A 25416-nucleotide genomic window follows, 5' to 3' on the forward strand; every position below is an offset into this window, starting at 1 on the left:
TTATTGATGGAACCTCCTTCCCTCTACTCCCATAAGAGAAAAAACTGAACATCTTAAAAAGTAAAGTAAAAATAATAATAAAAGGAAACTTCCATTTAAAAGAAGCGCTAACCTTCTCTGTATTTTAAAAGAGGGAAGTGCTGATGAATCATCCGTTCTTCCTAGTTATTTTTGTGCAGCTACTGTAAGGAAAAATAAAACAACAACAGAAAATGAACACCAATGAAGGATGTTTGGTCGTAAATAGACTTTAAATAGATGTACGAACGATGTTTTTATCTGCACAGCCGCCTTTCAGCCGCCAAATGGTATAATGCTATGATCGTAGTGGGTGTAAGCAGATACGAGTGATACTCTAGGTCACAAATAATTTCATGTGTCGAAATTGTTTGAGCTATAAACATGTGCTCTAAAAAACAATAATCCCGTTAAACAAGAACTGACCGCACGTGTTTCTTAAACTACTATTTTTCAGAGTAGTAGGTTTCTTACCTCCCAGAAATAATGATTCCGATTGGACATGACGTCACATTATCTTTAATATTCCGCAACTCTTAGTAGCACGTTCTTTTTGTGTTCGTTTTATTTACTTTTATATACGTTACATTTCTTTTCCTCAGCAGTCTTTTACATGGAGTCACCTGCATGTAATTGATTGATTCTTTTGAATTAAGCACAAAGCTGCACAATGGGCTATTTGTGTTCTGCCCACCATGGGTATCGAAACCCGATTTTTAACAGTGTGAGTTCGAATACATACCTCTGTGCCACTAAGGGCCGCTACATGCATATAGAAACACGCTCATTAGGCTGTTTATGAAGGACTGTTTGTTAATACTAAATTACACACGAATACATTTTTTTATTTGCAACACCTGTTTACACTTTCTTCACATTACTTGCATCTCCTGATCTGTACGTTCACTTGAGACCTTAGTGTTCTCACAAAGTGTATATAGCTCTTAGTGCATCAGCTGTGATAGACAAGCAACACCATTCTCCACTTAAGGAATTTGGTAATTTTTTCAATAATTAAATGTGGACTTATCATACTTTATTATGTAATTTGTTGTGTGATAATGCTTGAAGGGCTGAAGTTGTTTAGATATTACCGAGTCGGGCTGCGTATGAGAAGGTCGAAGGTTTAATTCTCTGACGAGCCACAGGATACTATTCGTACTTTTAGTTGTAGAAGGGTTAAAAAAAAGTGACCGCTAATCACACCAGACGTTTGAGACTGGTCGTGTAAGCAGAGGGTACAACCTGCTGGTTGCACTCGCTGGTTAACAGTTCTAAATAATGGACGACTGTCTCAAACTTTGAGACTCTGACGTGGCCTTTTTAAGTCCACATATTGCATAAGATTGAAAATGCCAGGTATCAAAATACTTGTATTTTGCACTTAACGGAAAACCAGCAAACTGACAGCGCTCTATCATTTGACTTTCACCTTTATAACGCACCCACAAGCTTTATGATTAGGGAATATCCTGTGGTATCGCGTGGAGTCAGACCCAGACCAGCTTCGACATCCAGAGCTCTTACACATGGCTCGTCACCCACGCCCCAAAATGCTTCTCAGAAAACCTCAGGTGGTAAATAAATGGGTGTTAATAAACTAACAATCAAAATGACAACTTTTTAAGTTACATTTGAATTACTACTACAATGAAGGAGTCCAGCAGGAGGTTACTATCTTTATATGCAAAATCAGTTACAATAAAGGACACATATTCTAGTCCTTGTCTGCTATGCCAGTTGTAATAACGGACACACATATTCTAGTCCTTGTCTGCTCCGTCGGTTACAATACAGAACACGCACATATTGTGGTCCTTTTCTGCATTGCCAGTTACAACATACAATACGCACATAATTCTGGTCCTTGTCACCTGTGCCAGTTGTAACAGAGAACAGACACATAATTCTAGTCCTTGCCCGCTATGTCAGTTGTAATAAAGAACACACACATAATTCTGGTCCTTGTCTTCTGTGTCAGTTGTAATAAAGAACACACACATAATTCTGGTCCTTGTCTTCTGTGTCAGTTGTAATAAAGAACACACACATAATTCTGGTCCTTGTCTGCTGTGTCAGTTGTAATAAAGAACACACACATAATTCTGGTCCTTGTCTGTGATTCTCTACAAGGACTTCGGCACATGTACATCAGATATAACTGTGATTTTACGTCAAGTCAGACCGAAATTTGACAACAGTCTTCCTTCTTAAACTAACATAATAAATAAATACCTCCACACATGCCATATAAAACAAAGAAATTCAGTAGAAATATTTTCAACTTCCACTTCGTTAGGTGTTATTAAATAACTAAACTAAAAACAGCATTCTCAAAATAACACTAGCAAGTTTATAGAGATTAAGAAAGAATGACTTTAGAAATAGATAAGATTTTAACAAGTATGTCATGTGTTATATAGATATGATTTTAAAAAGTGTTTTATGTGTTATATAGATATGATTTTAAGGAATGCGTAATATGTGTTACGTAGCTACGATTTTAACAAGTGTGTTATTTATTATATATACATATTTTAAACAAGTGTTATTTGTTACATAGATGTGATTTAAACAAGTGTTTCGCGTGCTATATAGACACTATTTTAACAAATGTTTTGTATAGTTATGATTTTAACAAGTGTGTTATGTGTTATATAAATACGATTTTAACAAGTGTGTTAGTTATTATATATACATATTTTAAACAAGTGTTATTTGTTACATAGATGTATTTCGCGTGCTATATAGACACTATTTTAACAAATGTTTTGTATAGTTATGATTTTAACAAGTGTGTTATGTGTTATATAAATACGATTTTAACAAGTGTGTTATTTATTATATATACATATTTTAAACAATTGTGTTATGTGTTACATAAATATGATAATGAGTGTGTTATGTGTTATATAGATATGATTTTAATAAATGTGTAGTTGTAAAGTGTTGTGTTTAAAAAGAACAAAAGCCCATGCACTATAAAATATCACGGAATAACACGGACAAGGCCAATAGGTAGACAGGTGCTAGCTTAAATTGTTCCAAACGCCTTGATTGCAGTTTGCCTGACTCGTAAAAATTTTCGACTTTAATACAAGCAGCTCAAATAAAAAATGTAATAAAGACAGTGTATTCTTCCACCAGATTCCCAGTAAATGTTCTGTTTCAAGTTCGTATGTATGCTGTGTTGTGCTCGACATGGTCAGATGGTTAAAGCGCTCGACTTGTAATCTGAGAGTCGCAGGTTTAAATCCCCTTGCACCAAACGTGTTCGCCCTTTCAACTGCATTATAACGTGACGGTCAATCCCATTATTCGTTAGTAAAAGAGTAGCCCAAGAGTTTGGAGTTGGTGGTGATGATTAGCTGCCTTGCCAAATTAGGGATGACTAGCGTAGATAGCTGTCTTGTAACTTTGCGCGAAATTAAAAAAAAAACAGCAAACAACAACATGCTGTGTTGTAGTCTACAGAAAGCATTTTTTTTCTCGTAATTCATTGCATGCGCACATTTGACAGTACAAATTGCAACGTTAATCGCTTATATAATGTAATTTTAGTGTCTACTGACTGACAGACAACACACCAGGTGATTATTTCAAACAGCCTTCGATCCCCTTTCTAGTAGATTATTGCAAGGAAATGCACGCACTTTTATTAGGGGATAAAAAGAGAAAGTATTGTAGATTGTTTGGTTTTTGCGGAACAAAAAAGACAAAACAAACGGAAAGCTCGTAATTAATACGCTTTGCGTACCGACGTAGCGTCCAGCTGTATCCATACAATGTGTTAGGAAACGGCATTCATATGTTTTAACATGTTAATAATTGTTAACTTCAGATGCATTTGGAGAAGAGGAACAATGCTCATCATGTGTAAAAATGCAAGTTAGATCAAGTTTCGATACGTTTCAAAGTAAGCTAACATGTGACTGTTAGCTTTACAGACCAACATATTTATGGTTTGAATGTACACTAACCTTCCCACCCACACAACTTCTCTAGTTTTTAATGTTAAGTCGCCCTCCAACCCACTCTTATATTCGAGTGCGAGGTACAACATAAACGCACAAAGAAAAGCGCTTAGATAAGCAAACGTACTTATCCATCCTTACTGATCTGAACACACAACACAGAGTTTCTTAGACTCTATTTCACGTAAAATGATGTGAACATAAAGAATTATTAATAAGTGCAAGGCTCAGAAACCTGGACATTTTTTGTATCAGATAAGAATAGAAATCTTTTATTCAAAATTTGCAAACAGATGGCACCACCTACGAGGAAAAATGTCGAGATACTGAAGAATTATTTCCACAAATTGTAAACGTTATGAACATCAAGATAAAAATAAACTGAAAATGAGTCAACGGTCTACTAGAAAGCACGCATCCAGTAAAAATGTACAGACATATAACCTAGCAGTATAATACACTCAGATTGTGTATAATTTGTAATTTCAGTATCCGGTAAATATAAGATGTACAGCCTGCAGGACGAATATGCGAAAATGCTCGCTTATCCGCGTTTTAAAGTTTGTTTTAGAACGTGACGACATTCTAAGTATTTTGCAAACTGTGCTGCAGTATCTGGTGGTTATAAAATCAGAATCAAACGCGGGCGTATTATTTTCATTACATGAAAAAAGAAAAGAAAAAGGAAAATAGTCGTTTACTAATTTCTGGAAATGACACTAGGGGTGTAACTTCAGAAAATCTCACTGTGCCCAAGAGTATTTTCGGTTTATACTCTCATAATAATAACGGTGTTAGATATTGGGGCACGTAACTAGCCCCAGAAATAGCCCGAGTTACTTTTGCAATGAATCTTTCAGAAGAGAAATGATTACTTGGCTAATACGAGAGACTCTGTCCAGATGGAGACAAACATGGTCAGTTGGTTAAGGCTTTCGACTCGTAATATGAGGGTTGCGGGTTTGAATTCCCGTCACACCACACATGCTCGCCCTTTCAGCTGTGGGGGCGTTATAATGTGACCGGCAAACCCATTATTCGTTGATAAGAGTAGCCCAAGAGTTGGCGGTGTGTGGTGATGACTAACTGCTTTCCCTCTAGTTTTACACTGCTAAATTAGGGACGGCTAGCGCAGATAACCCTTGTGTAGCTTTGCGCGAACTTCAAAACAAATCAAACCCTTCCAAATGGTCACTGATCACTATGGTTTTGGCCTGTTTAGAATGTTTCCGCTAAGCTACCTGAGGGCTATCTGGGCTAGCTCCATAATTTTTAACTGATAGACTAGAGAGAAGGAAGATAGTCATATTTACCAATACTTGGGGCCCACCAGTGGCACAGCGGTATGTATGTGGACTTACAACTCTAGAAACCGGATTTCGATACCCGTAGTTGGAAGAGCACAGATAACCCTCTGTGTAGCTTTGTATTTAACTACAAACAAACAAAATCGAATAGCGGGAGTTGACTGTCACTCTTATGGCGCAGTTACGTCCCCAAAGAGAGTACGATTTTGCAGTAACGATGCGAACCACGAACCTTGGGCCAACAATTCGCCATGTTAACCATTATCCCACTCTTAACACAAGTTCAGGGGAGTGTTGCTTAATCATTATGGTGATTATTTAAGTTGGAAATATTATAGTGAAGAACTTGTGACCCAACGTTTGCAAAGTAGATACATCAGAACCATATGTCAACTTAAAACGAAATTACCAGAAGTTTGTAATGTCTGTCTGTTTGTTTTTGATTTTCGCGCAAAGCTACACGATAGCTGTCTGCGCTAGCCGTCCCTAATTTGGCAGAGTAAGACTAGAGAGACTAGAGGGAAGGCAGTTAGTCATCACCACCCATCGCTAACTCTTGGGCTACTCTTTAACCAACGAATAGTGGGGTTTACCGTCACATAATAAAGCCCCCACGGCTGAAGGGGCGAGTATGTCTGCTGCGACGGGAATTCGAACCCGCGACCCTCAGATTACGAGTCGAGCGCCCCCTAACCATCTGGCCATGCTGGGACGTATGTAATGTTACTAGTTAATACATAAGATAAAAGTTAAACGTATTCTGATTATCTTGTTTGTCTGTTTTAAAGTCGCAGGAAATGTAACCTCAGGTTTAAGCCTTTTCAGCCCGCAAACAAATTAACATAATTTTCGTGTGCAATGAATTAACTGATATTGATAACGCTTGTTGTTCATAAACTCATTCCAATGCACAATGCAATTGTTTTTCGAGCATTTAATGATATAAATAGCGCTGTGCTTAAGTCTAATGAGCCTTGGTATTGGACAAGAGTCCTCATCGGCACTGAATACAATCAAATATAGTGTGATTGACGCATTACTAAATATTGCTCTTTACTCTAACTCACTAGTTCTTATAAGGTTGTATGACTTCGAATATTAAAGTTGATACAGAGATTCACATTTCATTACATTACTAATGAAATTGTCACTAATTTTTTAAACATAAAGCAGTTTGTTGTTGTTGTTGTTTCCTTTACAGAACACTTCAGATTCAAGTTTCGTAAACAAAAGTATCACGAATTTATGGAGAAATATTATTAGAATTTTAGTTGTTGGTATTTCAGCTATCCTAGTGAAACAATATTTTCAGTTTATTGTATTCTATTACAGGATCAATACCTGTTTCGACAAACTTCCATTACTTTAATGCTTCTAAACAGTATCCAGAGAGATATTGTACGTTATGTTATGGAGAACTTAGAGCATTATTGCATTATTACAGTCTAAGTCATCGCGTTTAGCTGTGCACTGTTTAATAGACGTGCGCCTGAAAATAGTCCTGCAGTTAAAGGCTGTGTTATAAGGCTGTAATGTGAAAAGCACTACACTTCTTCCTTCATGCTTTTCAGGATCCGTCAAATTTATTTGGTTTTCTACCGCAAATTTTAAAGGCGAGATCACTCAGAAATCTATATATGACGTTGCTGGTGTGTTTCCCTATGGAATAGAATGAATATCTGATTCATCTTCCAGCTGCTTGGATTGTGCAGCGGTTAAAGGGATATGTCATGGAACTAACATCTGTACATGTGACATGTGTCGCTTTCCCAGATGGAGATCCTGCTTGATATATGGGTGTTGTTGCATCGGGCATGTTGAAGACTTTTTTCACTGACCTTTATCTTTGTAAGTTTTTACTTTTTTAAAAGATACCGTAGTTTACTTACTACGTATAGGTTACGATTTTTAAATGATCCTGGTACTCCAAGCTGATTCATATTCCTTTGTTTCAAATGTAATTAAGTGCAAAGGATACACTCCTTTTCAAAATTCTAAATCTAGGATTCAAACACATTTTTATGGTCTAAATGTATACATATGTTTGTATATTTTCGGTCGAAAATTACTTCTGCATATCCTCCACAAAAACGATCGATTTGCAGTGACGTCATAATACTCACACAAACAGTGTAATAATGTACAATGTAGTTATGATACATGCCTTTCCACTACGCTATTTTATCGACTTTATGATCGTCACGTAACCAATCGATTTTCTTGTCTTATGTCGTTTTAAATAATGTATTCAGTCCTTTTTGTATATTTATGAATCTTGCAAACCAACAACTATTTATGATTTAAAACAGAAGATCAAATACTCTAAATATAAGTCTATAAAACCAGAACATTTGTTAAACTGGTAAAACAAATAATGTAACAATGGGCTATATCTCAAGTGACGATGAATCACTAAGCCTAAATCGATTAAATTAGCAATATCTCTCTTTTAGCCATAAACCTACCAATTAATTCAATGAAGAAAAGTGTAATTTTTATATTATATAATACGGTAACTAAACGTGTAACGGTTATTTTTCAGGAAAACATTAAACACAGATAATAAACTATAGAAAATGCATGTTAGGAACGTCTTAATGCTTCAAGAAAGTGTCTTTAGTTTTCATTAATAAAATACAGGAAGTAGGTATTTATAACCTTCATAGAATTGTGGGCCCGGCATGGCCGGGTGGTTAAGGTACTCGACTCTTAATCCGAGGGTCGCGGGTTCGAATCCCCGTCGCACCAAATATGCTCGCCCTTTCAGCCGCGGGGGCGTTATAATGTGACGGCCAATCCCACTATTCGTTGGTAAAAGAGTAGCCCAAGGGTTGGCGGTGGGTGGTGATGACTAGCCGTCTTTCCTCTCGTCTCACATTGCTAAATTGGGTACGGCTAGCGCAGATAGCCCTCGTGTAGCTTTGCTCGAAATTCGAAACAAACGAAACCACAGAATTGTTAAGCTCTGCACACCACAGAGATAGAACACAGAAAGTTGGAGTTATAAGCTATCAAGCTTATGGAGAAGCAGGCTTATGAGCTGGGAGGACACTTTTGATATGAATAAATTATTAAATAATTCTGATTCCTCTGAAACGAGTTTAGATACCCGTAGATTGGCGCTTAATAACAAAAAGACCGATTGCTACACTTTAGAGATTTAGTTGTTTTACTATTCTGTTCCCATCTCTTGAAGAATACAATAATGCACATTAAAATTTTGTTTTTATTCAGTCTAATAAAAACGATGTTAAATTCTACAACAAATTACGTGTACATAGAGCACCGTAGGATTCGTTTCACACGTTAAAGTAGGTTTTCTATTAATAACTTTAAGTACAGTCACGCCTTAAGAGACAGAGATCGCTATAAAAAACAACAACTTTTTCTACTCAACACTGCATCCAACTCAGAGTTTTCTTTTCTATTTCTTTTACTGACTTGATTCATCTGCTGCAGTGATCCAAGGTTCACAATCACTCATTACCCCCCCCACCACCACCAACAACAACATCAGGTTATCACGTTTTGAGAAATTATTACATTTAGAGGCATTCCTAAAGGATAATCATACACAAATAATGCCAATAGCTTATTAACGTTTACGACATAATTTGAAAAAACGAAATAGAATTGAAGATAGTCTTTGGAATAATTAAGTTGTTGTTCAGTTGTTGTATTAATGGGAAAATTTTGTGCTATGATGAGAGATTTTAATTTTTTTTCGTAACAATTCGTAAGCCAATTTTTGTTCGTCTTTAGCACTGTCAATCTCACATAGCACTCAAAAATAAACATCCTTCTGTAACATTTTACTCAGTTGCTATGGGTGTGATATTAGAGTAGTAAGGAGAACATTTGATGATTTTGTTTGGAAAACAGACTAAACATTATCTGAAAGGCTGAAACCTTACAGTTGACAGATGTTGAATATTCTGAATACAAGGAAAAAAGCTAAGAAGCAGTTAGTTATATCGTAACAAATCAACAAGTAAATGGATAAAAGAGCAATGATATATTCGACTCTCAAAGGGGGTATGATTGTTGGTGTCTGTCCAGTCGGAGTATAACCGTTAAAGCCAATATCTGTTACTAAACTGAAAAACGTCTTCTACCAAAAACTGTGGAAATAACATGGAAATGTATCTGCTGTTCGGAAAAATAGTGTCTATCAAGTGTTGGCGAGTGACTGATGGAAAAGATGGCTAGAGAGATTAATAAAGGGCAGTAGACTTTAAGCTGTGTCTCCAATTAACAATTTTTAAAGCAATGCTAACAATCTCGAAAAATACCATGCGAAGGATATTATAATAAGAAACAACAACTATTACATGGTAGAAACCGAGCAAACTGCTTATCTAAGATCCATACAGGAAAACGCAGCTTCAGTGACTCTTAAGGGACAAAATATGAACAGTAATAACTGCAACTTGTTGGAGGTAGTGTAATGGTGTGGGTAAAGCTGTCTTATCAGAAACTGGATTATTTTGATTCCTTTAAGTGAAGGAATAAAATCCAGCATGCACCTGAACCTTTCTGTTAATCATATCCACTACACAAAGTTGCATTTCCATTCTGATGGATAAAAGTTTTCCAGATGATAATATAACAATTAAACACATAAGTATTATCACATTTCTATTATTGGTTCGAAGAGCTTAACGGTAGCCTTATAAGTTTTACTTGGCTAGTACAATGATCAGATTTCAATCTGGTTGCTCTGTTGTTTTTCCTTCTCATCTCTGGACATTTATGAATCATTTGCATATAATACTCTTGGAACAATGAGCTGCATTAGAACAACTCATCTTTAATAATCTTTTAGATTTTTATGTCACAGTGAATGGTCGAATCGTATGTTAATTAGGAATCTTAATAAATGGGCTTATTTTACATTTTGAAACACCTTACACTCTACATTAAAATCCCACAAGTGCTCGCGATGAAAAAAAGAAACCGACACAACGAGAGGAAAAAAAACTGTATTAAATACCTTAAGATTTGATAAAAACTGGCATTATTGTGTTGAATAATGACTCAGAGTTCTTAATCCATTTAACGTTAAGTATTTCAGTGTCTGTGTGCACGTGATGCCTGAAATCGTTGAAGAAGGAATTATTAATTAATTTTACCAAAATGTCATAATTGAGGGTGTGTAAGCATATATAAAGATATTTCCTGACTTCACTTGTTTGGCTAGCCAACCAGCAGCACCCACCGCCAACTCTTGGCGTACTCGTATCTGATCTAGTAATGTGCTTTGGTCGTAGCTTGTCTGCTGCTATTACGAACCTGAAGTGCGGAGGGCGTTTTTTGGAACGCGAACCATTAAAACACGTCCAGTTCAGGTTTGTAAAAAAAATTCAAACATAAATGACATATTTCAACCAATAAATTCTTTTAGCCTAACAATCAAATTTTTACTAAAATACATTCTTGAAACAATCATATGTTTATGTACTTGTACAACTTTAAACAACCTTTCATAGCACCTGCTTGTTACATAACGATGCAATAACAAGGATATTAATAGAGTTGTTTCCGTAGTCTAACGAGTGTACGTAATGGACCTTGACTGTAAGTAACTTTACAGGCCATAAACCCCAACAGTAAGTATAAGTGGACTGCAAGATTTAACTTACAGATTATTTCATTATTACCATTTTTGTAAACTACACACACACACACACATATAAAACAAGAAACGATGTTGCAGGTTTCGGGTCATTAGAAATTTTTTCCTATTAGTAACTTAAAAACCAGACGCCAGGTAATGATCAATTTGAAAGAGTTTTATTACAAAGAATTGCTGTTTTTTTTCTCAGGTACACTGTTTATAAAATAATAAAATTTCATTGGTTATCGTGTTAAACACCATTGCAAAATAAAAGGATTTTTTTTTAATTGGCTAAAATTAAAATTCACAAAAAGGCTTAACATTCTGGTTATGACGTTAAAAATAGAGTTAGCAAAATATCATCAAATCAACATATTCACTCACTTCATTAAAATTACTCTTCGGTAGAGTCGGTTCTCGTTTTGGAGTTAGCGCGCAGGGCTGCGGACCCAAAGGTCTTAGATACAACCCAAGATATGCTGTTTGGTCCTAGTCTTGGCTGAACCTAACAGTTTCTGATCTCGCCGGTTAAGTAGCAAAATAATGCAACTTTAAATACATCGAGTATGTAGTCTGTATGCTTATCAGAATTTTGTACAAGGAGGCGACTGCTCAGTAAGGTGCGCATTGTAAGTCCCGGTGAAAGAGCAGTCATTCCACTATAGGTTTTACCGACTTATTTATGTTGTTTGTAAAGTGCCTGTGGTAATTACCATTAATTACCATTAATTGGCTACCGTGTATTCGCTGTTTTTAATCGGAAAGCTGCACAGGGAGCTATCTGTGTTTTGTCACCGAAGGGATTGAACCCTCGTATTTATAAGCTCTCAACTTTATCCCTGGGCCATCGAGGGGGGTAGTATTTTCCTTTAGCTGGACTCGATAAAAACTTAAACTTCCTAGTCAGTATGACCTAAATCGACATTTCATACACCACAACAGTTGGCTGTCGAAGAATAATAAACAAGAAATAGTTTTAAAATCGTAACAATAAAACCCTTGTCTTTTTTAGCGCTTTATCAGATACAGTTTGGCCTGATGTTATAATGCTGTTACAATTATGACGAATTATGTCGATAATACATTTTTATTTGCTAAGAATTGCGACAACAACACATTTGTCAGTTCCGCACAAAGCTATACGATGGGTTTGTTTGTTTGTTTGTTTGTTTTTTTTAATTTCGCGCAAAGCTACTCGAGGGCTATCTGCGCTAGCCGTCCCTAATTTAGCAGTGTAAGACTAGAGAGAAGGCAACTAGTCATCACCACCCACCGCCAACTCTTGGGCCACTCTTTCACCAACGAATAGTGGGATTGACCGTCACATATAACGCCCCCACGGCTGAAAAGGCGACCTTCAGATTACGAGTCGCACGCCTTAACCCACCTGGCCATGCCGGGCCTTACACGATGGGACCATCTATGTTTTACCCACTGGGCTTTTAATTATCAATTTGCTATGGCAATAAGACATTTAATTATGTTAATCAGACATTATAATTATGATTATATTATCCCAACAAAATAAATTAATTGTGACCAAATTATGACAATAAAATAATTGAATTATGTAATAAAACGTATTAATTGTGCCCATAAAATGTTTAAAATGCATTTAAATTATTACTCTCACATGCCAATAAAGCATTTTTATTGCGGCAGTAAAAGTTTTTAAGGACTATTTTATGTCGATAAAATAATTAAAACCCTGATTTATGCAAGTTTTATGTTGCCCTGAAGAGGAGCCACGCGTTTGTTAAGTCCCAGCCCCGAAAATTAAAAATTATGTGTAAAGAAGCTAATATTTCTAAATAATCTGATTAGTTTTTCCTTTTCAATTGTTGTTCCGTTTGCCAATCAAACGATTTGGGGATATCTTCACGGTCTGTTCTTTTTCGCTCCAAAAAATGTGAAAGTACAACTCCAATTTTTAAGCCCAGCATGACCAAGTGGTTAGGGTTCTTGATTTGCGGAATCGAATCTAAGTATCACTAAATATACTCGCCTTTTCAGCCGTGAGGGCGTTGTAATCCTGTGGTCAATACCATTATTTGTTGGTAAAAGAGTAACCTAAGAGCTGGCGGCAGCCGCCTTCTCACTGGTCTTTCACGATTAAGTTAGGGACGGCTGACGCAGATGGCCTTATTGTAGCTTTGCGCGAAACTTGAATAAACAAACAAACAAACAAACAAACAAACAAACCTATTCTTAAAAGTATATTTTATATATCAAACCCCTTACAACTCTTTAAGAATCTCACATGTTGCGCATTCTTTAAATGTATATACCTGTATAAAAATATATTTTTTTTATGTTATCCAAGGATTTCGACAAATTCGAAGTAGTAAATACGAACGTATTCTAACACGTATATTAGTAAAGTTCAGACTGTATAACTTCCTAAAGATAAATTTTGTACGTACAAGTTTTATGACGAATTAATAAATACGATTGGATTTGGTTTGTTTTGAATTTAGTGCAAAGTTACTCGAGGGCTATCTGCGCTAGCCGTACCTAATTTAGCAGTGTGAGACGAGAGGGAAGACGGCTAGTTATCACCACCCACCGCCAACTCTTGGGCTACTTTTTCCCAACGAATTGTGGGATTGACCGTCACATTATAACGCCACCCACAGATGAGAGGGCGAGCATGTGTTTGTAATGAGGATTCGAACCCGCGACCCTCTGATTGCGAGTCTGGCCCGGCATGGCCAGGTGGGTTAAGGCGTTCGGCTCGTAATCCGAGGGTCGCGGGTTCGAATCCCGGTCCACCAAACATTCTCGCCCTCCCAGCCGTGGGGGCGTTATAATGTTACGGTCAATCCCACTATTTGTTGGTAAAAAGAGTAGCCCAAGAGTTGGCGGTGGGTGGTGATGACTTGCTGCCTTCCCTTTAGTCTTACACTGCTAAATTAGGGACGGCTAGCGCAGATAGCCCTCGTGTAGCTTTGCGCGAATTTCAAAAAAAACGAAACGAAACGAGAATTATCACGTGATATGAGACAGAATATTTAAATCATCGTAGAGCTGTGAAGACGGTTTGAAATTATCCATATAAAGCTTCACAATGGGCTATCTGTGCTTTGCCCACCGCGGGTATTGAAACCTAGTTTCTAGCGTCGTAAGTGCACAGACATACCGCTGTGCCACTGTGGTAAGGGGTCAGAATTGTGTAAATGGATAGTGGTGCGTGTAGTATAGTCTACACTGCGAATATTGTACTGTAATTGTTAACTATTTTAAACGCACTTTGGTTGACGTCCCCTACAAAGGTAATTACTATTAATGTATAGATATTAATATCAAAACTTAATACCATTCTTTATTTTATAGATATTATAGGTCACACTCCATCCATTACCCAATTTACGTTACTTTGTTATTAATACGAGTCCAAAAATACTAAAAAAAAAACAAAAAACAGTGGAGAAATTCATATATAATACAGAATATTGGATGAAAACGTAATAACAAAACTGTACACGTTTTAAAATTTATTAAACGTATTCGTGTATATAGTTTTTAAGAACCAGAGAACGTTTATCAGATTACTACTTCTTGTTCGACATAGCAGGGCTTCCATATAAAAGTCATTCCGACGTTCGAGAAGTATGTATTATCCACTTAATATGCAAACGATGTTCTTAACCATTTTCTTGTTCAGAAACGAAGTGTTTTTTTAATCGTTGCTCTGTATAGGCTTTGAAGGAGGCCTAAACACCACGCGTGTGGAACTGTGTAAATTATGCGTCACGTAATAAGGTCGTACTGTTCTAGATGGCAGTTTGTTTTCCGTAAACAAAAGACATTAATGCTGCTATGTTTTTTTAATGTAGTTATTAAGTGTCACTCTTGCTGTTAGTAGTTTAAAAAATAGGGATATTCGAAATTCTGCAACATTTAGTTACGGAGGGAAGAAAAATTAAAGGTTTATTTTGTAGTTGGTTAAACCGAATACCGTCCTAAGCCAATGTGGTTATTGGTGGTCAGATTTCGTTAACGATACGTTAATGTTTTGCTCTTTTACTAGACTTGCGTTACATACTTCTAATGATGGGGAATAAAATATATATTAATTTTCCTGAACCACGTCCGGTGCTTTATATTAGGTAAAGGTTTCTTTGTTTTTGAATTTCGCGCAAAGCTACACGAGGGCTATCTGCGCTAGCCGTCCCTAATTTAGCAGTGTAAGACTAAAGGGAAGGCAGCAAGTCATCACCACCCACCGCCAACTCTTGGGCTACTCTTTTTACCAACAAATAGTGGGATTGCCCGTAACATTATAACGCCCCCACGGCTGGGAGGGCGAGAATGTTTGGTGGACCGGGATTCGAACCTTAACACGCTTGGCCACGTGATAGTTCTATTTAAGAAAAGGTGTTTGTTCGAATAGAGTTTTGGTGAGGGCTCACAGAAACGAATTTTTTTGGATGAGAACAGAGAAGTGGCTTGAACCAAACAGTGGAATGCAGTTTGTGGTGTAAAGTATCATTCTCTTGTGCATAGCCTGCAACGTTGAAGCCTGCCGAAGGCTTGTTTGGTGCCTTGTTCATTTTGTCTCGTAGCTGGTCTTAATTGTGTCCAAGCGAGCGAAGTAGTTTGGAGAAGTAGTGGATTTTAAGAAATGGTTTGTTCGTGTTCTTGTCGAATTCCGCACATAACTATTCGAAGGCAATTTTTTCCAAAAAAAAAAGTAGAATTAATGGTCTCATTATAATGCCTCAATGGCCGAAAGGGCGAGCGTATTCGGTGATGAAATTCGAACTGTGGGAAATGTTACGATAGCAAACAGATATTGTGACCTACTCAACTTGAGACTGTTTGCCATCGGCGTTTAGAATGGTTTGCATAATTTCTTATGAACATTCGACGACGAACTGCTGTATTTAGGAACTTCGAACTACGAAGTCACGTGTTCTCAGCGCAAGACAACTGGCGTCCATAACTAAGTCGAGAAGAAATGGAAACATTGATAAATGCTCTCATGTAAAATATTTGTTGACATACGGCTAAACTTGTAACGGCGCGTGTCCTTGTAATCATGTCTTTGTATATCGAGGTGAAATGATTCGAATGAAGCTAATAAGCCGAAAACAATTTTGTACGTTTAACGACACAATTGGGCACAGAACAAGGTAGGTTATAACGTATTACGTACAGAAAATAAACACCGACAGTCCTAATCAAATCGCTTCGTACAAAGAGTATGCGCTTATCAGCACCGAGCATCGTCAGCCGACATCCCATTACTCCGAACGTTCAATCGTTAACTTCCTCTCAGATGCTCTGGTCTACCACCAAACGTCGTACTGACAGGCCTTGTAACGGAAACTTTCAAATATATTTCATTAAATAAACCACTTCTAGGGCTCAAAAGAAGCGACGAAACGGTGTGTTTTAATCTTTATTTACATGCGGGCTGTGTGATATGCACCAGTAGAAAACGTATCGAATTTTGACGAACGTTCTATTACACCGTGTGATTGTTATGGCCACATCACAGACGACACTGTGCACAGATTCACTTAAACTTATTAAAAATGACAACATCTATAAATTGTTCTTATGATGACAGCTGAACATTTTTGTCTCTATGTGTAACAAAAAAATGTGCCTATGAAATTTCGCTCACCCGCTGGAACAGTGGTAAGTTGACAGACTTACAACGCTAAAATTTGTGGTTCGATCCCATGAGAATAATAAAGCAGGTCGCCCAGTGTGGCTTTGCTCTTCAACAAACAAACTCTAAAGACTTCTCATTTCGTTCTTTAACTGTTGTTTGTTTTGTTTTTAGTAGAAAAACTACACAATGAGCTAGCTATCAGCACAAATATACTGTGCGGTTTTAATATTTATTGTGCCTATATTTATATGTACCTGGTCGTTTCTTATATACTGAACCATGATTTTAAAAAAATAAAATAAAAAAGTAATTATTACACAGTCAATACGGTTCAAATAAAATGCGAGCAAGAATTACGCAACAAAGAGCCAAAGAAATGTTACTGCCCATTGGACAGTGCGAAGCAAGCCTGTATCAATCATAGAATTATTGACACCACCAAGTTTCTAGGTGTATTTTGGCCCGGCATGGCCAGGTGGGTCAAGGCGATCGACTCGTACTCTGAGGGTCGCGGGTTCGAATCCCCGTCGCACCAAATATGCTCGCCCTTTCAGCCGTGGGAGCGTCATAATGTGACGGTCAATTCCACTATTCGTTGGTAAAAGAGTATAGCCCAAAAGTTGTCGGTGGGTACTGATGACTAGCTGTCTTCTCTCTAGTCTTACACTACAAGATTAGGGACAGCCCTCGTGTAGCTTTGCAAGAAGGTCCTGGCATGGCCAAGCGCGTAAGGCGTGCGACTCGTAATCCGAGGGTCGCGGATTCGCGCCCGCGTCGCGCTAAACATGCTCTCCCTCCCAGCCGTGGGGGCGTATAATGTGACGGTCAATCCCACTATTCGTTGGTAAAAGAGTAGCCCAAGAGTTGGCGGTGGGTGGTGATGACTAGCTGCCTTCCCTCTAGCCTTACACTGCTAAATTAGGGACGGCTAGCACAGATAGCCCTCGAGTAGCTTTGTGCGAAATTCTAAAACAAACAAACAAACAAACAAGCTTTGCAAGAAATTCCAAAAATAAACAAACAAACTAAATGTATTTTATCAACTACTAATGCACTGGACTGCCTGTAGAGCATGGAAACAAAAATAAGTTGGCAACTTGAAGGTTAGGAAGACAAAATCTTGTCCTGCGTAATTCAGCGATACCAGGATCGTAATTTTTGTTATTATACATTATGAATGCAATATACATGTTGCAATAATAAAGTTAAATCTTGGTTAATTCGGCTTTCAATCCAAAATGGCGGCATCCAGTTGACGACCTAGTTTAACGTATTAATATCTATAATATGTAAAACGAAAGCAAAACACAAATGCACGAGGCGTTTATCAGTTATAAGGAGCATATGGTCTTATTTCGCTGATTATTTTCACTCTCTAAGGCACAAGGACTAGACGTGACCTCGTTTATTAGTTTGCCGATATGCGGATTATAAGATTCAAGGCTCGAGCCGTGAAAATTCGCTAAAACTCCTCGCATTTTTAGCTGTAGGTCTATTTTAACAGTAACAAGACCATTGAATTAAGGATCCCCGTGAAGGTGGTGTATGTTAATAACTAATTGATTTCTGTCTGGTCACAAGGATGGTTCTGTCTGGACCTTAAGTGTTGTCTTCTCTCTGGTCGTAAGGATGGTTTTACCTGGACCTTAAGTGTTGTCTTCTCTCTGGTTGCAAGGATGGTTCTGCCTGGACCTTACAGGTCTCTGTGTCGTATAACGTACAGTTCAAGTTCCAAATATTCATCTGCTCTAATTTATAGCGAAACAAAGACTTACACCACTGGTTAATAATGCTTACAGCTATTGTGGTGAAAACTTGGATATCAGGTGTATTACAGATGGCTTATTGTAATGACGAGAAACGTATGTACATCAAAGAAATATAGACGAGTGTCGCTGCACCACACGTTTGCTCTGCCTGAAATACTCACACAGTTACCATGGCAGCTGTTCCAGTAACAGCTGGATGAGAAGTCACTTGCCAAGAAAATTCAGTTTTAAAAATAAATGTCAAACGATATAACAGAAACATCAGTGAGAGACGTGTTATTTTAAATTAATAAGATGAAAGCCGGCAAGCTGGAATATAATCAACTCAAGTCTTCTTTCTTTGAGTTACGAAAAAAAACTGGAAACTCTCGGAATTATCATTTCATTTCATTCGGATTATTAAAAAAAAAAAGAGCAGTTATATTTAAAGGCTTTGTTTGTTTGTTTTTTGACTTTCGCGCAAAACTACACGAGGGCTATCGGCACTAGCCGTCCCTAATTTAGCAGTGTAAGACTAGAGAGAAGGCAGCCAGTCATCACCACCCACCGCCAACTCTTGAGTTACTATTTTACCAACGAATAGTGATATTGACCCTCACTTTATAACGCTTCAACGGCTGAAAGGGCGAGCATGTTTGGTGCGAAGGGGATTCGAACCCGCGACCCTCAGATTACGAGTCGAACGCCTTAACCCACATGGTCATGCCGGGGCCTTGAAGACTTTCTTGTTGTTGCTCTTATAGATTTTTGTTTATTTCTTATTAAGCACAAAATGCGCTATCTGTGCTGTGGTCAACACGAGTATTGGAACCCTTCTTTTCAGCATCATAAGTTTTTAGACTTACTACTCTGCCACTGGGTCTTCTTTCACATGGTTTGTTTTAAGTTGAGTTTGTTTGTTTTACAATTTCGCGCAAAGCTACACGAGGGCTATCTACGCTAGCGACCATAATTCATCAGTGTAATACTATAGGGAAGACAGCTTGCCATCACAATCCACCGCCAAAACTTGAGCTACTCTTTTATAAACGAATAGTGGGACTTACAGTCACATTGTTAACGCTCTCACGGCTGTAAGGACGAGCGTATTTGGTGTGACAGGGATTCGAATCTGCGACCCTCATATTACGAGTCGAGCACCCTAACCATCCCGCCATGTCGGGCTATTGAAACTGAGCTCGAAGCTACACAATAGGCTATCTGTGCTTTGTTCACCACGGATATCGAACCCCGGTTCCTAACGTTATAAGTCTACACACATACCACTGTGCCGTTGGAGGTGTGTACTTTCATAGAGAAAACAATATATCAACTTCACAGTTACCTCATACTGTAAAATAAAACGTTTATTGTTGTTTACTCAAGCAGAAGTTTAAAAAAACAACAGAAATGAAGATGTAGTCAGTAAAATAGCCAGTCATAAAACGAGGTCGAAAGAACTAAAATCCAGGCTTCGATTATCGGTGGTGGACATAGCAGATAGCCTAATGTGGCTTTGTACTGAAAGAAACAAAAAACATGGTCACATTGTTCTCTGACACACGAGTGCGCTGTCACGTATTGTAAGTCAAGTTTGTACCGATTCACGTTTTTGTGTCCATCAGAGAAAACTTGATATAATGATATATAATTATAACAAAACTATTACAAAATAGTAATATGTCTAGATATATTAAATGGACAATTAGGATAAGTTTTTATCCTGTAAAAAATTTCCTATTACCCGTCTCACAACACGCCGTTTAATCCAACTGAATTCCGAAAGCACGATTATCGAAAAGTTATGCATTCGTTTTTTCAATCCAGAGGACAGAAAACACAGAAACATGTTGAAAAAGCTTTTCCTAAGTTAGATTTTTCATACAAAAAATACTCTTGATCTACTGTGTTTCAACTGCTACGTCTCAAAATAAGCTGTTTTGTAAATATGGTTATTCAAGTGCACAGCAGAGGTGGCCTTTCAGGATACTCCTGTTTGCACAGCGACAGCTACGGTATGTGTTGATAAACACAGAATCTGTGGACTATGCACTGTCTCTCAGCACGTTCTGATTATATAGCAACCTGTGTATGTAACTCAGATCACGTGGAGACAGTGGATGGTTTTTTACACGCTGTTCAAGAACGCATGTGTTATAACTCATTACCACCGTTGTTGTAATTTGACTGGAACTTATCCTCTCTTAATAAAAACGTGAAGGGGACGTCCCCCCCTTGTAAAGTAAGCTCGTGCTTCGTTTAATGACTTTTTTGTTGTTGTTAGTGGAATGTTAAGCTATCCTGAAATCACATGAGAAAGAAGCTTGCTCTGACCATTAGCTCATTCATGATCTCAAGTTTACAAATATTATTTACATTACCCAGACTGTTGCTAATGGACACGTACATTGCTCTAAACTTGGATATGTAATCTGAACGCACGAAGCGCTAGACACTGCTTTTTGACACGTAAAAAAGTTTGAAACAAAATATCCGAATACGAAAGGAAAGATACACATACATATATATCGATTTTTCTCCCAAATTAAACGTAGTGCTGTATTCTTAGTAATATTCTAAAGATAACTCTACCTCGACTCCATTCCACATATAGTGAACATCATGCGGCGAAGGGTGCGCGGGCATATTCATGTGAGCATGGTCAGCCATCATGGACATCCAGTGCACGAGGCCTGACGAGGGTGACACCGGGCGCACAGGGGCAGCTGAGGAGGACGTAGACAGCCCTGCTGACTTACCATAGGTGTCCGGAGTAGGAGTCCATACCAGAGCTGCTTTCTAATTGGGTGAATAAAACAAACCGTAACCAATCCAATCAAATGTTCATCCCTTATATTCTATTTGTAACGAACCTTCGTACTGAAGGCGCATGACTACAGGTTAGTGTTGAAAGTTAAAAGTCATGAGATAAAGCAGTTATTGATATGGTATTTTATTCTAATATAAGTATTCACTAAACTCTAAAGGACGACTAATTAATTACATGCTATGATCAAATATACATCATATATATATATATATACACACACACATACACGGAACACACAATGAGTAATTTTAAAACAAGCCATAAGAAGATTAAAATGAGCGAGTTAAAGGAAACCGACGTACAACGTAAAACTGAAACTGTCTCAGTGTTGGTTTTCCGTTTAGTGGATTACTGCAACATAGAACTTTGTATCAAGTTAAAGCTGTCTTAAAAAAAAAGAGAAAGAGAGAGAAACAAGTAGGGGTAATGGGTCCCTAACAAAGGGTTTTTTCATTACACCATTCTCTGCCTATTCTAGTATTACTGACGTCATTAAGAGGTGTAATACGTGAAACGGAAAGGGACTGGAGATTCGAGGATCGAAACAAAAATGAATAAATAATAAGAAATTACCGAATACATGGATGATGAACTTCCCAGAACTCCAAGCCTGGGGACAGTATTCAAGGAGTCCAAGTTTTTCCCCGAGAAATAGCAATGTTGGCCACCATAAAAACTCCCTGACCCTGTACTGGAGCCCGATGAGAGAGGTGACCCAAGGGCAGCAGTGGGTGGATAGCCAGTTTCAAATAGTCCGTTCTCCTGCTTGATGGACACGGCGAGAGGTGATGTTCGCGGACACCTCGTATAACCTACATCAGGATGGTGAAGTTCTAAACAGGACTGCATGTGCATGAGGGAAGATGTGGAACTCTACTGTTCCTGTGCGCGAGGCTCGCCACAGAAAAAGCGTCACTCGGTGCCACACAACATATACTGCAGTCTCAATCAGCTACCAACGTCTTAAAACGCTGCTAAGGGCTCGCGAGTGTGAGTTGGCTGGTCACGATGAGAGCTCTGACGGTTAGAGCCAATGCAATCCTTCACTCCAAGTCTGATTAGCCTCGTGGCTCAGCCAAGAACCGCCTGCTGCCCGCGTGCGACATCTGCGTGAGTTCTACATGAGCAGTCGCCAACTGGGCCCGACTATCTAGCGAGCCCCGCGGTAAACTACGGCGTTTTTTTTATTATTATTAAACTAGTTTTCAACTCCTTTCTGGCAAGAGCAACTCCACATTCAACTCAGGTAACACACAGCAGTCGAGCAGCGCCACCACTCGTTCTGCGCTCTTGCACTTGAGACTGTCAGGCCACATCACGTGCGAATATGCAGAAGCACCTTCCCCGCCCTACTACACAATACTGACACCCCCTCACCATCTTTTACCTATCAGAGGGCTTTTTAATTCAATACTAGCGTCTTCCCATTTTCTTCACTTATTCAACCGTCAGACGAGTTAATAAACAAAACACAGTTGGAGTTATTACTATTTAAGATAGTTGTCAAAGTAACGATAACTGATTGGTTAGTTTTTAGCACGTGTAAATATTTATTTTCCCTATACTCCCGTCACACCAAACATGCTTGCCATTTCAGCCGTGTGGGCGTTATCATGTGATGGTCAATCTCACTATTCGCTGGTAAAAGAGTAGCCCAAGAGTTGGCGGTGGGGGGTGTTGACTAGCTGCCTTCCCTGTAGTCTTACACTGCTGAATTAGGGACGGCGAGCGTAGATAGTCCTCGTGTAGCTTTGCGCGAAATTCAAAACAAACAAAATCAAACTATACTCCCCCCCTCTTGTCCTCTCCCTTCCCTTTCTTACACACACACACACACACACAGCTTCACCTGAGCTTAGAATGTTGTCGTTACGGTTATGTTTACGTATCGTCTGTCGTCAGGTGAAATTAAATCTCAAAAATACACTCCCAGTGAGAAATAAAACCCTCAACTTCAGATTACTACGTGTGAGAAAACATACTCCCAAAAGCTTGGACAAGCAACATTATGAAACTTCTGTGACAATAGCGTTTTGTCGTTGCGTGATATCTCAAATACTTTAATCAAAGTATTACAAGGAAAGTTAAAGAGTTACTTTGAGTAAGAAAGAAAAGAGACAAAAACAACTATGAAAAGATAGCACTAGATGCATAAACGTGCCTGTCGATCTTATTTGGGAGGAAATTTCATCTTATTTATAAATATGTGTTTTTGGTTTTTTTTCTCGGTTCGATAAATGTCAGAACCCGAAAACAACAAAACAAACGTCATGTATACCTATACGTAACTGGGGATTTCTGACGGACAGACATCGCGTATACCTATAGCTAGCTGGGGATTTCTGACGAACAAACATCATGTATACCTGTAGCTAATTGGGGATTTCTGGCGACGTTTTGAACTCTTAAAAGAAATGCACATTTACATGAGTTTTAGCAGGAATTTACATATAAATAAAGATAATATTTATTAAATATAATAACTGATCAAAAACGTATTATTTTAATCTATCTACAGAGAATATAAAGTACGTGTAATATTCATATGTGTAAATAAGAGGCCTCTATTTCCAAGAACTCAAACGCACACATTTTTCCAACGCTGCTCGGTAGATGTTTCGAAACTTGTTCACATATAAAAACTTAGCTACTAATGATGTTTTAATTCCACGTTGCGCGTCAAAGCTGTCAAGGTTTTGGCCTTGCCTATAAAATTACCTATTACATTTTTAAAATGTGACAGAGCATACCAACGAAGAAATTGCTGTCCAGTAGAAAAGTATATGAGGAAACTTATAGTAACTTGAGAGACGGACGTACGAACAGAGTGGATGGTCAGAAACGTAGACAAATAAAAGAACGTTTTGAACATGTTTGTCAAAAGATGGCGGTAAGATATAAGTTGATCAAATAAAGGAGGATAATAAGTTGTGAAATCCAGTGAATAAAATGAACTGGAAACGGCGTAGAAAAAAACATAGCCTGAGAGCAGTCACGGTGAATTCGTTACTGAAGAGACGGACGGACGAATGGGTATCAGGTGGACCTTGTTTGTAATCAAAATTACGTCTTGGATCTATAGTTTATTCTGAAGATGGATGTTCGACAATTACGTCTGGATTACGATATATATATATGTATGTAATAGGTATATATATATATATGTTGAACACTTGTGTCCCAACTAAAGTACATGATACTTGAGGCACTTTTGTTACCACACGAAACTGATATCAAACCACTGAGTAAAAATAAAAGAAGGTTATTTTCCACATGGCTAAACCACACACAGATCGTAAACATCGAGATACGGTTAGAACAAAAATTCAAATGTTTTCTCTAACTAAACAGGAGCGTAAGCTAAATTGTATATGTTATGCGTTCTATACCTTTCAATTAAGTATGTGTTGACTTATAAAAGAAAAAAAGAGCGAGAGATAAAATTTTAGAATTTCTTGAAACAACAATATCACTTTTGTGAAGTAACGTGTTACAAAGATCAGACGTGTTTCTTAAGAACTGAACACTTCTGATGATAGACATCAGCTTGAGGTTTCAATAGAATGTGATGTGACACAAATGAAACATTGTTACACAGATGGGTTTTCTGCCTCAGAAGTTTGTGATGTGACACAAATGAAACATTGTTTAACAGATGGGTTTTCTGCCTCAGAAGGTTGTGATGTGACACAAATGAAATACTGTTAAACAGATGGGATTTCTGTCTCAGATGTTTGTGATGTGACACAAATGAAACATTGTTAAACAGGTGGGTTTTCTGCCTCAGAAGTTTGTGATGTGACACAAATGAAACATTGTTTAACAGATGGGTTTTCTGCCTCAGATGTTTGTGATGTGACACAAATGAAACATTGTTTAACAGATGGGTTTTCTGCCTCAGAAGTTTGTGATGTGACACAAATGAAACATTGTTTAACAGATGGGTTTTCTGCCACAGACGTTTGAGATGTGTCACAAATTAAACATTGTTCCATACAGAGATGAGCTTCTTGTCTCAGGAGTGTGTGAGGTGACACAATATTAGCTTTGTTTCAACCAATGAATCCGGTTTCCTCAACATGAACTTTTCATACTTAATTGAAAATGGAGTATTGTAACTTCTGGCAATAATGTTAACAGTAGTGTGCCGGAAACAACACTTCATATCCATACACCGTTATTCTGTTGCGCTTAAATAACAATACTTGCAAAGCACTATAGCGTTTTACGTGGTACTGTCTGATTGAAAAGGAAACCAAACTATTAAATGTAAAGTTAAAATATAATATAGAAATATAA

General features: G+C 37.9%; 1 protein-coding gene across 9 annotated transcripts in view; it reads right to left on the reverse strand.

The window, feature by feature from the left end:
- LOC143254306 (uncharacterized) overlaps positions 1-25416 on the reverse strand; it is a 269977-nt gene that overhangs the window by 143748 nt on the left and 100813 nt on the right. For 6 of the 9 annotated variants that reach the window (XM_076509269.1, XM_076509262.1, XM_076509263.1 and 3 more), the window contains one exon: positions 20880-21086. The exons of 1 other annotated variant lie outside the window; for it this stretch is intronic. In XM_076509269.1, coding sequence (XP_076365384.1) covers positions 20880-20966 — 87 coding nt within the window. In that variant the 5' untranslated portion in view covers positions 20967-21086. Of the gene's footprint in view, positions 1-20879; positions 21087-21690; positions 22416-25416 lie in introns of those variants that run through there. 2 more of the 9 variants (XM_076509258.1, XM_076509257.1) reach the window with 2 other exon arrangements.

Source organism: Tachypleus tridentatus, chromosome 6 (genome assembly GCF_004210375.1).
Source record: "Tachypleus tridentatus isolate NWPU-2018 chromosome 6, ASM421037v1, whole genome shotgun sequence".
NCBI classification, from domain to species: Eukaryota; Metazoa; Arthropoda; class Merostomata; order Xiphosura; family Limulidae; genus Tachypleus; species Tachypleus tridentatus.